We start from the raw sequence: 15,523 nt of genomic DNA, 5'->3' as shown, positions 1-15,523 counted from the left end.
TGAGTGATTTTCAGCTTATTTCTTTGCTTTGATAATTACACATGAGACTTCAGCTTTTAGATCTTGAATTTCAGTTTTGTAGATGATATTGGTGCTGATGGTTTATCACAGCAGTGTGTCTTCTCTGTATCACAGACAATAGTAAATACAGCTTTGGCTCGAGGAAAGATTGTGGTTTTTTTTCTTTTTTTTTTTGTCTCTGTAGAAATACTGCAGCACAGTCCAGCTTGATTCTGGAATAGACTACAGGAAACGAGTGCTTCCAGCTGCTGGAAAACTTTACTACCTGTAAGTTTATGTATGATATTGTATTAGTTTCTTTTTTCTTCTTATTAGCCAATAACTTCCTGTTTAATGGGAAAAGAAAAATGTATAGTAGAGTTAGTAGGGTGTGACTTTTCCTTTCTTTGCCTTCTGATCCATTTTGTTCAGCAAGCCGCCTCCCATTATGCCTTGATATTAACTTCATTAAACTACATTTTTGGTATCCACACTAGCATCATTTCTAATGTGTGACTGAATAAAAACTAATTAGATTTTTTGGGGAGGTGTGGTGTTTGGAGAACTGAAGTGACAGATGGTTAGAAAGTAATGAATATCCTCTTGTAAGAGATTGCACAATTCTCTTATAATAGAAGAACATTCTTATTGTATTTAAGTAATTAAGTATTTATAGAAATCCAATGACAAGGATTTATTTAATTTTGGGTGTTTCCAATGCTGTGGATTAAAAAACCCAACACCCTTCTGTTTTGACAGATTGTTTCTGTTTATCATGACAAAATTTCTTTAGCACTTTATATTTGCAAATAGATATATTTGTAAATATATTCACAGTTGTGTTTCTGCTTGCAGCATAAATCTGCCTAATAGGAACATTCTCTTTAATACTTTGAAACCTTTGCAATGCAAACATTTTTCTGTCTTGTATTTTCTCTTGTAATATTATTTAATCAGTGACAACCTGAACAAAGCATACTACAATAGCTTAATATTAAATTTATAACAGTTGTATCTTTAAAATACTGATTTAAAAATCATGTTTCCATTAAGAAAGATGGGGTATTTTCATCACTGTGATGGGTGTTTGAAACTAAGTATGTCCATGCTACTTTTTAATGACGTTAGATGTTGTAGCTGTTTGTCTGGAAGGAGGAATACTGCTTGGTAGAACTACAAGTGGTAACTCTTCCTGCTTTTGAAAGAAGTGACAGAATTTCATATATGGAAAACAGGTCCAGTGCAAGTTCTGTATCCTTAAACTGTGGCTATATGAACTTGAGAAACATAGCTCTTGTTCTGTATTCTTGCCTGGCTGCACTTGCTCAGTGCTTTGTCACGCCTGCTCAGAAGTTCTTTTTGAAGCCACCACTGATACTCGTGTGTTGCTTATCATGGCCCTCGTTCTGAGCACTGCTGTCCTGCCTGCGGTGCCGCTCCCTGGGGCTGCTGCACTCTGGAACTCTGTTGGACACTTGTGGAGAGCACTTGCCACGTTGTTTTCACACTGTCCATACTCTGAAGAAAGGAAAAGGATGTTTGTAGTTTCTAGCAGGTAATAGGCTAAACATGGCCAGTGGTGTCTCAGAGAAGCAGCAGTAGTACCCAGTCAAAATATTTCATTGTGCTCTGCTGTAAAACTTCTGATTAAGTGAATGGCAGAGATTGGCAATAATTCTGTCTTATTTTCTCTTACTGGAAGGATGTTGGTTGCCTTCAGAACTTGATGTGTAAATCATTAGGAAGCAGTGTGGAGGGGGGAATTAATAGAAAAAACCCCATAGCTGCTAATGGAATTAGGTACTTATTTCTTTGTCCTTTCTTCTTCTAAGGGAATCTCATTCATTCTTCTATTCAAACTGGTTCATTGGATCTTGCAACCCTGTAGAACTAGCTAAGTATGTGGGGATTCCTTTTGTTTGGTTTGTTTTAAAATTAGGTACTGTGCACAGTATTTTGCTACAGATTTCTAGAATTTAATTAGCAGTCTTGTCCCCCAAAGAAAATGTTCTTGTTCAACATGTATATGTTCTTTTATTAATGGCTATGGTATCATTGTCACATTTTTTTAAGAATCCCCTTGATGCTTCATATGTTGTGTAGTCCTGTCTTCATTTAAAATATGTAACTGAGGGTTACTTAAAGCTGTTTCATACTCATCTGAGAGCAGGCAGTGTAACAGCATTACAAGATGCCTGATCAAAGCAACTTCATCGATCTCAGTCTCAGGTGTCTATTTTCAAAACAAACTTTCTTGGCAATTAGGTACAAATATCCACCTTAGCATCATATTCACCTGTTTCTTCTGGTAGCCTTTCAGTTGAAATTTCTCTTACTGATATGCATGCACATGCATATACTCTCTGAGATAGATACAGATATATAGATATAGCTATATTAATACACACATGCACATACTCTTTACCACCTTTTATGGCCTTCTTTTTTTCTGGTGTTTTCTGTTCTTTTTCATTTATCATTTTGTCAGAGGAATGCATCACACCAATATCAATGTTGAGAAAAACTTCTAGAATTTTATGTAATCTCCTAGTCAGAAAAGGTTTTTAACATCTAAATGGCACTTGTATAAGTTCATGGGTTTTAAAATTCTTTTCCCAAATTTTTTTGTATCTACAAGGTTTGTCATCATTAAGCTTTAGCTAAAAAGTTACTTCAGTTCTCCTGTTAACATTTTTAAGGTGCTTAAGGCCTAATGAGAAGGAGAGTATTTGTTTAACAAGCTGATAGTCATTTGTCAGTTAAGAGGATGCCTAGAATTGTGTGAAGCAGTGTGACTTCAGTGCATCAAGATCTATAAAATAAGATTTCACACCAAAAGAGTTTACACAAACTTCAGTGAAACATTATGTATCCTAGTTCTAGGTTGTTGTCTACCGTAACATTAATTTACTATTCTCAGCTAGAAATTTTATCTATCTGTCTCTATGAATAAAACATGGCAAGATTGGCTCTCTACCCTATTCAGTGATTAAAAAAAGAGTTCTCTGATTGGACTGATTTTTTTAGTTCTTGTGGCCCAGAAGATGAATGTAAACTTTACTTCAGCTATCAGCACAGATATTTTGCATTTCACCATCTGTGGTTGATCTTTTCCCAAGCAGTATTAGGAACAGAGGTTGGGAAACTGCTAAAACTGCTAATACAGAGATGATAGTGGTATTTTTAATTTCACAGTTTAATTTTGCAAATTGTTTGGTCAATATAATCGGTTGACTAGACACAGCACCCTCCCCCCCCCCCCCCCAAAAAAAAAAAAATCTGTTTCAGCATTTAATTTCACAAAGTCCCCTCTCAGAAATTTCAAAGGATACTTCTTTAGGTGCTTGACTGCCTTGCCTTGCCTTGTCTATTTGCTCTTATTTTGCATGCAAGATAGAGCCAGAAGCCTTTTTTCTCATTGTGTACACATAGTGTTAATGGGTCTGCTCTGCCTGTATTGCCTCATTACTGGAAACAGCTCAAAACACAGAAGTCTTTCAGTGTATGCAAATAAGGCAGAATCATCTACCTGAGAGTTAATATTCTCTACTTTTAAGTGTATTCTAAATGTAATGTTTGTATTTAGAGCATAACATCCTGTTCTCTTTTTTTTATGGGCAAAAAGCTAAGCAGGCTCAGGCAGCTGTTTGATGTTGGCTTCAAGTGTTATTAATTTCATATTCTATTATTCTTTTCACTGTAGCACAAGTGAAGCTGATGTGGAGGCTGTCATGGATAAGTTGTTTGATGAGCTGGCTCAGAAACAAAATGATTGTACGTAAGTTAATTTCTCTTGAAAGAGAATACATTTAGAACACAATGCCCAATCTCCACTGACCAATTAATAAGTTCCATTGCTGTATATGGGTTGATGCCACACTCAAGTGGCAGTCATTGTATCAGCATTTTGTCTAATTTATGTGTTGAATCATGTGCTATTATTCATGAAGCTATGCATTTCCTATCTGTAAGAGATGAATTTTATAGTAATTATCCAGAGAAGATTGAGTCTTTGTTCATGTTCCCATAGTAACTAGACCAAGGATTCTAAAAGTGCAAGGCAGAGAGCTGAGGCTGAATAAAGCGTGTGGAACCATTGCAGACTTCACGTTTGAAGAGCTGTGCGACAGAGTGAGTACCCAGTCCAATCTAGATCAGTTAATGCTCAGGCTTTTCACAGTTTAAAAAAAAAAATTCAAACCACACAAACTTGCTATTTTCCCAAGTTGCACTAAATTAAAAAGGCTTTTTAAAAAAAAACTTAATTAACAGAAATATTTTTAATTTAACAGGAAAAAACCCCTTTCTTCTAAAGAACCATACTAATTTTCTTTTTAATGATATAGTAAATTCACTCTTAGGTGTATCACAGATTATCTTAAAAAATCCTACTACAATATATGCCTGGCCTAACATCACTGCTGGTATATGAGTGGTGGCAACATCTCAATAGGTAAATAGCAATCAAATGCTGTTTTTGTAATCTGGGGTTTCAGTTTGATACTCAAGCAAAGGAGCAGTGATCCTGGCACCACTAGAGTAACACTCTGTTCCATGCTTTGGTTTGAGCTGCGTGTACAAAGAATGTTTAATCCCAGGCCTTCTCAAAATATGCCAGATTTTGCTAAATACCGGCACATTCTCTGCTTAAACATGTGAGATGTGAATCTTGAAAAGTTCTCTTTGTATTTGACCTCCAGTGGGTTGGAAGACAATTCCTCTGGAGTTGCACTGCACTTCAGTGATCTCTGTACTGATGTCTGAAGTTGCTGTTAAATGATCACAACCCTAAACTGGGCCAATAGCATTCTGATTCAGGATGGTGACCAGTCTTTTGGTGATAACGTTATGCTTTCACTTCCTTGCAGCTACAGAGTTGATTACTATTTGGACAGAAATTTCACTGGTTGTGTTCCAGACTGTAGGTTTTAGACTGTTGGTTTTCAGACAAAACTAATAAGCCATTTGTAAGAGTGGAGGTGTGTCATGAGTAGAATAACTTGCTTTTCACTAAAGGCTTTGAGACTTTATCTGCTTTGTGCCTCTTAAAGTATGGGAAGCTATACTGTCAGCAAATACTAATACAATTCTTTAGTCCAGTAAATGCCTTATGTACTTAAATGGGATAATAAGTTGCTTCTAAGTAGAAGTGCTCTGATTAGCTCACATGTCAGTGGTCTGAAGGTTCTCATCCTGTTCAAGAATTATTTGAGGTTCAGGTAATTCTTACATGGATCGCCCAGGACTTAGGAAATCTTGCTGTCTCAATTCAGATGCCTTCTGCAGATGTGTTATGGTAGTCTCTTACAGCAGAATCACATGCTTAAAAGTAAAACAACATGGCAGACAGTAAGTGGTTTTCTTTTGACAACTTCCTCAGTTATCACTGATTTTTCTCTTCAGATCACTGATGTATCTTCATAAATATTACATCAGTATGTTGGTAAGGGGTATCAGTTCTCTCCCTTCATAGGCAGAAAAGTATAGTCATGAACTTCAGAATTGTCTGTTAAATTTAGATGAATAGCCAGAGTTGCCTCCACTGTGATATTTTTTTCATTACTGTAAACTTTTGCAAATGATTCATAGCAATGATAGAAAATATCATTCAGTATAAGCTGCATTTAGGACCTTGCTTGCCCCATTGCTCTGTTTGCCTGCCCTCCTGCTATTAAAATCTGCTAAAAGGAAAACTGCAAAAAAGGAAAAATGCAGCTGTCAACCCATTAAACCCTCTTCTTTTTTTTTCATGAATTCTTTTAAATTTTGATGGAAAAACTTAAACATGCAGTGTCTTTTTTAAACAGTCAGAGAGGGAAATTGCTCCCACTCATGTCACAGAAGATACAGGGAGGATCCAGAAGAGTGCACTGGTGGTTTATAGCAAAAAATTACCCAAAAATGAGGAGACATTCAACATGACAGGAAGTATAAAGTCTTTTATGTATATATTCCAGTAAGCTTGCTAATAGTGGGAGTGATTTGTGGAGGGATACAGCAGAAATCTGTAGGGGGCATAGCAACAAGGTATTTTCTACTTCTTGTGAAGCCAAGTGGTAGATAGGTTGACAGGCATCATAAGTGCTGCTATTAAAAAAAGGAAAGTAGAAAGCTGAAAAAGATGTAATGAAAAGCAAGATTGACAGAAGAAAATACTGGAGGGGAATTTTTTGGATTTGTGTGGAGCAAATTTGCAGATTCCTTTGTGCAGGACAAGCGGACAAAATCCCATGGGAAGGGGGATTGTACGAAGGGACATGGGGCAGGAAATCTTCCTTGCTGGAGTCTGTTGCAGTCAGGGTGAAGCTTAATTGACAGCTCAAGCAAAACCTCCAGGTAGATAAATGAAATCTAAAGTTGGTGTTGTAGGAGCTCATTAAACTTGCACCAGAATTGAAAACAAGATTTGCAGTTGGTTTTGTAACAGTTTTAAGTTGTGGTGACAAGCATGATAAATGGGAAATTCTCGTTAATGTGGGAAAATGAGAGATAATTGCTATTATTGAAACCTTGTGGGACAATTAATAAAATGATAATACAGAATGGGTGCTTACAGCCTACTTAAAGACAGAGTGGCTAAAAGAGGTGGAGAGCAGTGTGCAACATTGAAGGTACTGGTACCTGACTTAAAGTTAATTAGTACAAGGTTCTTGAGTACATATCAGTCTACTAATTAACAAACCCAGAAGGAAAGTACTCGTAGGGATCTGTTGCAAATGGAACGTGAGGTGGATTGCTCCTTGAGCACTTGGCTGTAAGAAGCATATAAAGAGAATACACCATTGTATGTTACTCTGTAGATGGAACACAGGAAAAGGTGAAATGTACTCAGCCAGAAAACAGAAAATGATAATTTTCTAGCATAAAATGTACTACATCCAGTACAAGGTCATTTGGTTGGTGCTTACAGTGATGAATTAATCTAGAATTTTGTGTTGTGTAGGAATAATCTTAATTTTCTAACATTTAGTGAAACCAAAAGTTATTCCATACAGTGAAGTTGCATATTTGAGTGTTCAGGAAGAGTAATTTTCAAAAGCAAAAGGGAGGTGTGACTAACTGGAAAGGGAAGTGTAAATAACAACAACAACAACAAAAAGAGCAACACAAACCCAAGAAGGACTCTGAGGAGGAAGATAATAAAAGTATTTCCTCTGTCACTGTTGAGAGAGAATCAAATAATACAGAATGAATGGCAACTAGTTATGAAGTGGAGGAAAATTATAAAATAAAGGTCATGGGCAAATATGTCCAGTCAGATAAAAGACTTAAGTAAAATTGGAGTTTTGATGTTTTATATTATCTGAATGTTACTGGCTTATTCTTAGTTGGAGATGGATGAACTTTTGATAACAATGTGGAAAAATGAAAAGGTTTGGCAAAGAATAAGTGTTCTAGGTGAAGCAAAGTGAAATCATTTTACTAAAGGATAATGAAATAATTTTCTGTCTCTAAATAAAATAGCCTGCAAATACATTTTGTATCATTGGAATCCTGGAAAACTAGGCTGAGATCTCTGACTAGATTTTTATTTTTATGAATGTTAACGTGCAAGAGAAATTCCACATCACTAGAAGAATGCTCTATGTGTCAGTATTAAAAAACAAGTAAAATTTACACATGCTTATGATGATGGGTGGAACTGCAGGCTGTTGGTGAGATTTTAGTCCAGGAAGGGTAATGGAGAAGCTGATTCTGGATGCATAAAGTGGATGACTAAAGAATGGAAATGAAATTAATTCTCCAGGCTCCCTGACTTTATAGGAAGGGTTGAGTTTTGAAGATGTTGTTCTTATTAGGAAAGTGGCATCATGCAGTCTAAAGGAAGTATTTGTTAAATGGGCTGCTAAGTTAGTTAACTAACCTAAAAAGAAATATTGGTGAAGGTGTTTTGTTTGTACCATTTCTACTAAGCACATTTTTATACTAAGCCTGATGTAACAGGTTTTTTTTCCCCAGGAGTTTTGAATATAACATAAATGCCAATACAAACTTGCTGTAAATACAGAGTACTGTGTGTATGGGGGAGGAGCAATGAAGACAAGAATGCTGTGTGCAGTTTATTTCTTATCAGAACTGATATTTGGGGAAAGGGTTGGGGTTTTGGTTTTTTTGGGTTTTTGTTTTTTGCTTTTCTTTTTTTTTTTTTTTTTGAGAGTTTGTTTTGTTTTGTTGGGTTTTTTTTTTTTTTGCATCTAAGCAGACACAGCCTCCTTTTACTATGTATTGGGTCAAAACTGGATGCCATTTTAGGACGAGGCTTTTGTGTTTGAGCTACATACTAGTTTTTAGGCTTAGCCATCTTTAAAATGCAGGAACTTGAAGTACCCCATCATCTTTCCTGGTTTTAAAGTGCCTAAAAGTAGGGATGTGAGGGAGTCAGGGTCCCTGCTGCCTGTTGGCAGCTCTCACTGCCCCTGCACATGCAGTGAACAAGTTCAGCAGCCAGCAGGGGAATGTGCCCAGTCCATCTTGAGGGAATAACCAGCTCTTATCCCCCTCATACTTCTGGGAGTAGGCAATACTTCTTAGTCTACAATCAATCTGTGCAGTCAGTTCAGACTGAGTTTTTCCAAGGCTTATAACTTCCTTGGGTTTGAGGGGGGGTTTCACAGGAAGTGTATAGGACATTTCCCTCATAGCAAGCAACCTTTCTTCCAAATTGGACATATCTGGTCTGCATCATGGAAGTACTTACAAGTTACAATATTATCTTGGAGTTGCAGTAGTATTTTTTGAGTTTTCTGAAACTGTTGTATACTGCTGCTCATGTGAGTGTCAATAATCACTGCAGCGTGAGTGGACAACATTGTACTCAAAACGTGGTAATTGATTCCTTTTGCTATGCATTATCCTTAAGGGTTCCAGAAAAAAGAGTAAGTTTTGCAGAATCAACATGTGAAACGATAGATGCTTTTGTTGCGTTGGCAAAATAGCTTATCACTCAAGTGACTCTGCTTTCACTTCATTGCTGCAATCTGTCTTCTAGTCTGGTCTTGGGTAACTGTTCCAGTGCATTCCAAGGGATAAACATCCAGACCTAAAAATCTGCATTTGCTGTTGTAGGATTAAGGAGATGTGTTTGAAATTTCTCAGGTAATTACGTAGTGATTTCTGTAACACAATATTTTGTATGAACAGCCTGTAAAACCTCTTCATTTTCACTGAAGTTTCCTTTAAAATAAAATCAAAATTCTGTTTTAAGGGGAAATATTGAAACATTTTCCACTTTGATATCATACAATTTCATGAGATGTCAGCTAATACATATAGATGAAAATAGCAAATCAGCAATTGATAACTTGATACTATTTGTAACATCTCCTAGTTTAAGTAGAATTTTCATAATAGCTGCTTTTTAATTAATACCTGGAGACCTTGGGAGTTAAGAGTTGATACCTTTCTGGTATTACAATATTTCATTCTTGTTTCATATGTTAGCATCAAACTTTTTCATGTCAAGAGTATAAAGAGTTATTTCTGTCTAAAATAATGCATCAGATACTGGTAATTACTGGTTGTCCATTAATGTTTATAAATATAAAATACAGAGAATATATTGTATGCAATGCTGATATGACATGCAGTTGATTTGCTAAGCTATTGTGTGCATCAGTTTGTAAATCCTGGTTTCCCAGTTGAGGATAATCCCAAGTTTTAGCTAACTTAGTTAATATCAAATTCGTACACTGCTTTTCTTCTTTAGTAGCTATGTGAACATGTGAAAAACCAACAAAAAAAACAGGATGAGAGGATACTGATCTATTTTGGTTGCTTTAAAGCAAAGGAGAAGCAGTTTTTCAGACCTGACACACCAGGCTTTATGTGGCAGAGTGGCATGTGGTGATCTTTGTCATGGACATGAAGCAGTTATCCAGTACTAGAATGGAGCTCTGTAAATGTGCTTCTCCAGTGTAATCAGACAGGAGGACTCTGCTTGGTTTTTATCAAAATAAAATGTAGCCACAGGAGGCTGGGACAGGTACCAGGCAGAATAGGGGCATAGAGTTGCCGAATTTTAATGCTAACATTGACTTCTCCCATTTTTTGGGGCCTTTAATTTCTTTCAATTTCTCCATCTATACAATGAGGGAAACACTACCAGTGGTGTTAGATTCTTGTAAAACATAATTAGTTAATTTGTTAATTGAGTTAAACGTGTGAATGAAAGATCACCAGATACCTTTAAAACTAAAATGTATATATGAACTTGATTTTTAAATCACTGTATATGTGTATACACTCAATTGTGCAAATACAAGTCTTACCCATTTTAGTGTGTTCACACATGAAGAACAGTGTTCATTACACCTTAGAAAAAATCACTCTCTGCCAGTTCCCTTTCTTCACTTCCCTTTTAAGGTTTTCCTTGAAAACTGGTAACAGTGACAGTTTGATCTGGTATAAATTACGCAGCCGAGAGCGTACCCTGTGTGTAATCTTGATGGAGCCGCGGGAGTCGGGAGGTGCAGAGCTGCTCTCGGCGCTCCCCTGCCTTGTGCGCAGCAGCTGCTGCCCTCTGCCGGGAGCGCCGGCTGCGCACCGCTCGAGCACGGCAGCCTGCTCCCCGCCGAGCTCAGCTGCTTTGGTCCATGGATCCTGTAGGCTTTCCACTAGCTAATCCAATATATCCTTTCATCCCACTGCCCAGGACCAATGAATGTAGTGTCTTAACATGATACTAACCATGAACAAACACACGTTAAAACTCTAAAAATAAATTTAATATCAGTATTTATGTTGTACAAGGTTTTTATTGTTTATGTTGTACAAGGTTATTGGACTGATTTTTTTTCCATAGTAGTTATTCAATGTTTCTGAAATTGGCAAAATAGAATTTTTGTGCCGATTAACACAACAAATAAGTGGTGAACAGTTTCTATTAGGTTGTTGTTCCATTGCAATAGGCACACTGTACAAACCAGGAAGAAGATGTAGTTCTTAGCTTGAATAGCTTGCACTTCAAAGGAAAAGATGTAACTAAGCTTTAAAAAAAGAAAATAAAAGAAAAGACCTCACCATTTTCAAATGCATCAAGCCATTTAAAAATGCAAGTGTCTGTTTTTGAATCAGCTGAACATCAGCCCTATGTGATGGTATAACTCAGCTTCATTTGTGGTTTAATGATTCTGAGTAATTTTGAGGGAACTATCTTCATTAAAAGCTGCTGAATGTATCCACAGTATAATTTGGTGTCATCTTTAGGATTGTAAGATTGTCAGCTATAGGTGTAAATACCATGGACAAGCACTATTTCCAGTAACCTTTTAGAATCATAGTTTTCCTTAGTTTGTGATCTTAGTTTTATTCCTAAGAGATTAGCTTTTGCAGCTTAAGCTCTAGAGTGATAGCTACATTTGCTATAAGGATTTAATCAGGTTCTCTACCCCACAAAAAGTTTTACCTTATCTTATTCATGAGCACTTTTTATAAACTAAACTCAAGAAACTTATTTCAGGTGGAAATATTGCAATACAGTTATATAGTTAGTCAAACCACCTTTCTGTTTTATATTTTCTGTGTATCAGAGCTTAATTTTTAGAGAGCACTCCTTTCAATGAAAGCTGCATAAACCTTGAGAATTTAGATCCTATACTTTATAGACCAGGTAATACAAGCTTTTTGAAGATGATTGGTGTTTTAAGGGTTTGCCTTGTTAATTTAACTTTTTTGTTTCTTAAATTCTTGAATGTACTTCTCTCTCTTTTTCAAAGCTTTTTTGATCATGGTTTTGAAATCTTAACAGTAAGTGTAAATGTTTAAATAGACCTATATTTTTTAAGCCTTAATTATTTTTGGAGCCCATTTCATTGATACTGCTATACTTTGGAGTTGGAACTGGAAACTTAGCAGTGAGAGCTTTTAGAGCAGAAACATGCCTTTTCCATGCTTTCAGTATTCAGCCAGCTTTGAGCATATTGTTTAAATAAATACATACATAAATAAAAGAATAGTAAATTACAAGCATCTTCTTAAGCAGAAGAGCAAAGATCTGAAACAGTTTTCCACTATGAAAAATATGACTAAAAAACTTCTGTTGTAAAAACAAGGAAAATTACTTCTTAGCAGGATTTTGTGGTGAGATAACCTGAGATAGCAAGGGGCTGTGCTTGGTAGAGAAAATATCTTTCACTCCAGGGTTTACAGATCTTAGATTCCTGCTCTCCTGGTTGGAATTAGATGATCTTTAAGGGATCTTGCAACCCAGACTGTTCTATGGTTCTGTGATTTGCACTGCCATCAGTAGCTTTAAATTTTTTAACCAAGTTAGCTGTGCCCTACCTCTTCCCATTTTTATTTAAACTTTAGCATGCTGTGGCATCATGTATCATGCCTTGGGTTTTTCTGTTCCTTTCTTGGAATTATGATCTTCACATATTATCTCAGTGCTCTGTTTTATGAGCCTCGCTAGTGATAGTGCTGTTCATTTGGAAACAACAGAGCTTTTTTTATTTTTGTTTGTTTGTTTATACTTAATGATTAAATTGTAAATATTATCTGGTCTTAAACTGAGTGTTGTCTATAGGAAGTTATAGACAAGTTATAGAAGTTGTCTATAGGAAGTTAAGAGTGTCTGCACAAAATTACAGTTACTGTCAATCACAAGTCTTCAGGATTGGCTGGAACTGGCCCTGGAATATCTTGCAACATCAACAAAAAATACATATTGAGATGACATATCCTTTTCTATCTTATTTAAACATTCTGTATTCTTCAGACAATCTCTTAAAGGTGATATCCCAGGCCACTGATGAGTCAACAAAGAAAACTATGTTTTATACTATAATTAAATGAACTATATAATAGAAACAGGAGATGACTAACTCTAAAACAGCCCACAGAGAGCTCCAAATAATAAACATCCTACTTGAACTGAGATGATGATAGCTGAAAATGCATTAAGTCGACGGAGAACCAAAACCAAATAAAAGTCAGAACTCAGTCAAGCAAGTTGAAGTGGAATAAACACTTTGTCAGGAGTGTAGCCCATGTTAGTGCTAATGTGTTTTGCATTAGTATGATGCCTGTAAAATACTGACTCTTGACATCAGAGCTAATGGCAAAAATCCACAGCAGTTTTACAGTATATACACATGCAGGAACAATAACACCATAAGAAAGATTCTTACCTGTTAATGTTTTGAGGTTATTAAAATAATATTATAGCACGTGAAAGAGCTGGTAACAAATGGTGACGGTCATTACCTAAATGTCTTATTGTTCTGCAGTTGAGTTTTGATCAATAGTCAGTGAAACAAAAGAGATCAGACAGCACTAGAAACACATACCAAATGGAGTTATTTTTACAATGTTATTCAGAGGATGAGATTAATCAGGCTAAACTTTTAGTAAGAGGATTACATATATATGTATCAGTATTAGGAGGATTTGTGGCTTCATTAGCAACTTCAGAGAAAGAAATACCTTCATGTATGCTACTAACTAAAGTGAAATACTTTATGTGATTGGTTGAGATTCACAAAATAAATTTCAGCCCTGGAAGGTTATACAGAGGACAATGCTATGTGTCTAAAACCATGTGCCTCTAGTCTTGTAACCTAGTCTGAGCTGGTGTTGCTGGCAGTCGGGACCCAGACAGCGCTTGCTGCAAGGTGAGGGAAGAAGGGCCTGAAGGCAGTAAGGCAGTGCTGTGAAGCTAGGGGAGGGCTGTGGGCTGCTGGAATAGCAGAAATTTGCTCCTCAGTGGAGCTTCTGTATATGGACTGTACAGCCAGAGGATCTAGCAGTGGTGCAATCTGGCCTTGAACCCATTTCCCCATCTCTGTTCCTGTGTGGCAGAGGTGGTAGGTTGGTGCTTGTGCCAGCCTCATGCCAGGTTTGGGGGGCACCAGGCCAGTGTGAGTGTGAGTTGAGGATGCCCCTGAATCATGGTCTCTTGCCTTTGGAGCATTTTGAGTTAGCTGGTGGGTTAGACCAGCTTTGAAGCAATTACAGGGAGCATGGAAACTGGGCCAATAGCAAGGACAGAGGGATACAAAAAGGGCTCTAATCTGTCACCAGAGCATTTGCAAACTTGCTGGTGGTTCCTTCTTTTTACATTGAATAAGACAGAAGGAAATTACAGGACTTCCCAAGACAAGAGTAAGTCATGTTAGGAACAAGATTAAAAGCTTTGTCTTTCATTTCCAGGACTGTCTCTAAACTCCAAAAGCAGGGAGTTTTGAGAACTCCTCTGTGTAAGGGACTACAGCTGATAACAGCTGAGCCATATGTAACAGGAGAATGGCTGACTTGGCATTTCAGTTGTGTCTCACTAGACTTGAGTCTTGTCAAGGAGGTACAAAATTTACTCTAGTATAAAGTACTCATGCTGCTAGACTCAGATCTTTCTGAATGTAAGATTTTAGAGTCTCCAAAGGCACATTTCTGCCAACATTCACAGAATATTATTACTTAGTTTTGGTGTAGGTGTTTCAGAAGTTCTTGTTAAAGCTTGAAATGTTCTGCCTTTTATGCCCTTAATTCGAAGAATTCTTGAATTGCTTGCTTTTTGCACTGCTGAAGTAGATTGAATTCCTGTTTGACTGATAAAGATGCATATTGTAACCTTCTATGAACCATGATTTTATGTCTATATGAAAAGCAGTATAAGTATTACATCTTCCATTCTTCCCATTTGAAATGCATTAGCCTTATTTTTGTCTGATACCTGTTTCTTCCCTCTGACTACGTAGGTTTTTTAATTTCCTGTTTGGATATCTACCAAACAATGTACCTACCAAGTTCTTAGCTGTGTAGCTGATTAGTTGGGCACTTCAGTGTGTCCACTTTGCAAAAGTTTGTACGCTTTAATTTTTAGTTATATATGTATTTATTTTAGGAATCACCTTTTAATATCTGGTATTTTGAGATGAGGAGGGTGTATTGGTATGGTTTGTGTGAGAAAGTGTGTCACATTGGGTCAAGGCAGAATAATTCCTCAGGGTTTTGGCAGAAGACTGCTTGGGCTCTTCATGTGATAAAAGAATGAATCAGCATAGCAGTGATTTCTGTAATTTCTTACCTAAGGGGAGACAGGAGAAATTCTTACCTTTCTCATGTACAATGAGATCACTGGTGTTCTCCCTCACAGGTACTCATCACACAGGCATACTTGATCTCCTCTGTGTTTAACAGTACTTCAGTCCTAAGTATGGAATAAAATTACCATTGCCAAAACTATTTGCTTATCACTAATCTTAACATCTCCAGCAGCATCCTGGTTGTGTTGCTTTTAGTGTTCCCATTGTTTTTCTTTTGCACTTGATACTCTGGCTGTCCAGATGTATCACTTGTATCTGGTGGCAAGGTGTCCAGTTTGCTCTGTGTTGTTTCCATCCATCTGCTTTCTTGAACCTTTTCCTGCTTTCTTTCATCAGAACATTTTGAGTTCAGCTACTCTGATTTATCCAGATAGGATTTTGTTTTATCCAGAGGTGTTGTATAAAGCTTTGCTGGTGGCCCTCATGATGATGAGTTCTTGGTTTCCAATGACTAAGTCCATAGTAGTAACTAGGGGACT

The 15,523-nt window shown here is 36.8% G+C and overlaps 1 protein-coding gene across 1 annotated transcript in view; it reads left to right on the top strand.

Moving 5' to 3' along the window:
• The window catches only part of AFG1L (AFG1 like ATPase), a 64,721-nt gene that overhangs the window by 39,590 nt on the left and 9,608 nt on the right, over positions 1-15,523 (top strand). Inside the window, exons 8-10 of the mRNA XM_053974088.1 lie at positions 206-288; positions 3,704-3,774; positions 4,031-4,131. Coding sequence (XP_053830063.1) covers positions 206-288; positions 3,704-3,774; positions 4,031-4,131 — 255 coding nt within the window. The remainder of the gene's footprint in view (positions 1-205; positions 289-3,703; positions 3,775-4,030; positions 4,132-15,523) is intronic.

The sequence above is a fragment of the Vidua macroura genome, chromosome 3 (genome assembly GCF_024509145.1).
Source record: "Vidua macroura isolate BioBank_ID:100142 chromosome 3, ASM2450914v1, whole genome shotgun sequence".
In the NCBI taxonomy this organism is placed as follows: domain Eukaryota; kingdom Metazoa; phylum Chordata; class Aves; order Passeriformes; family Viduidae; genus Vidua; species Vidua macroura.
This window is presented reverse-complemented; position numbering and strand designations above follow the sequence as displayed.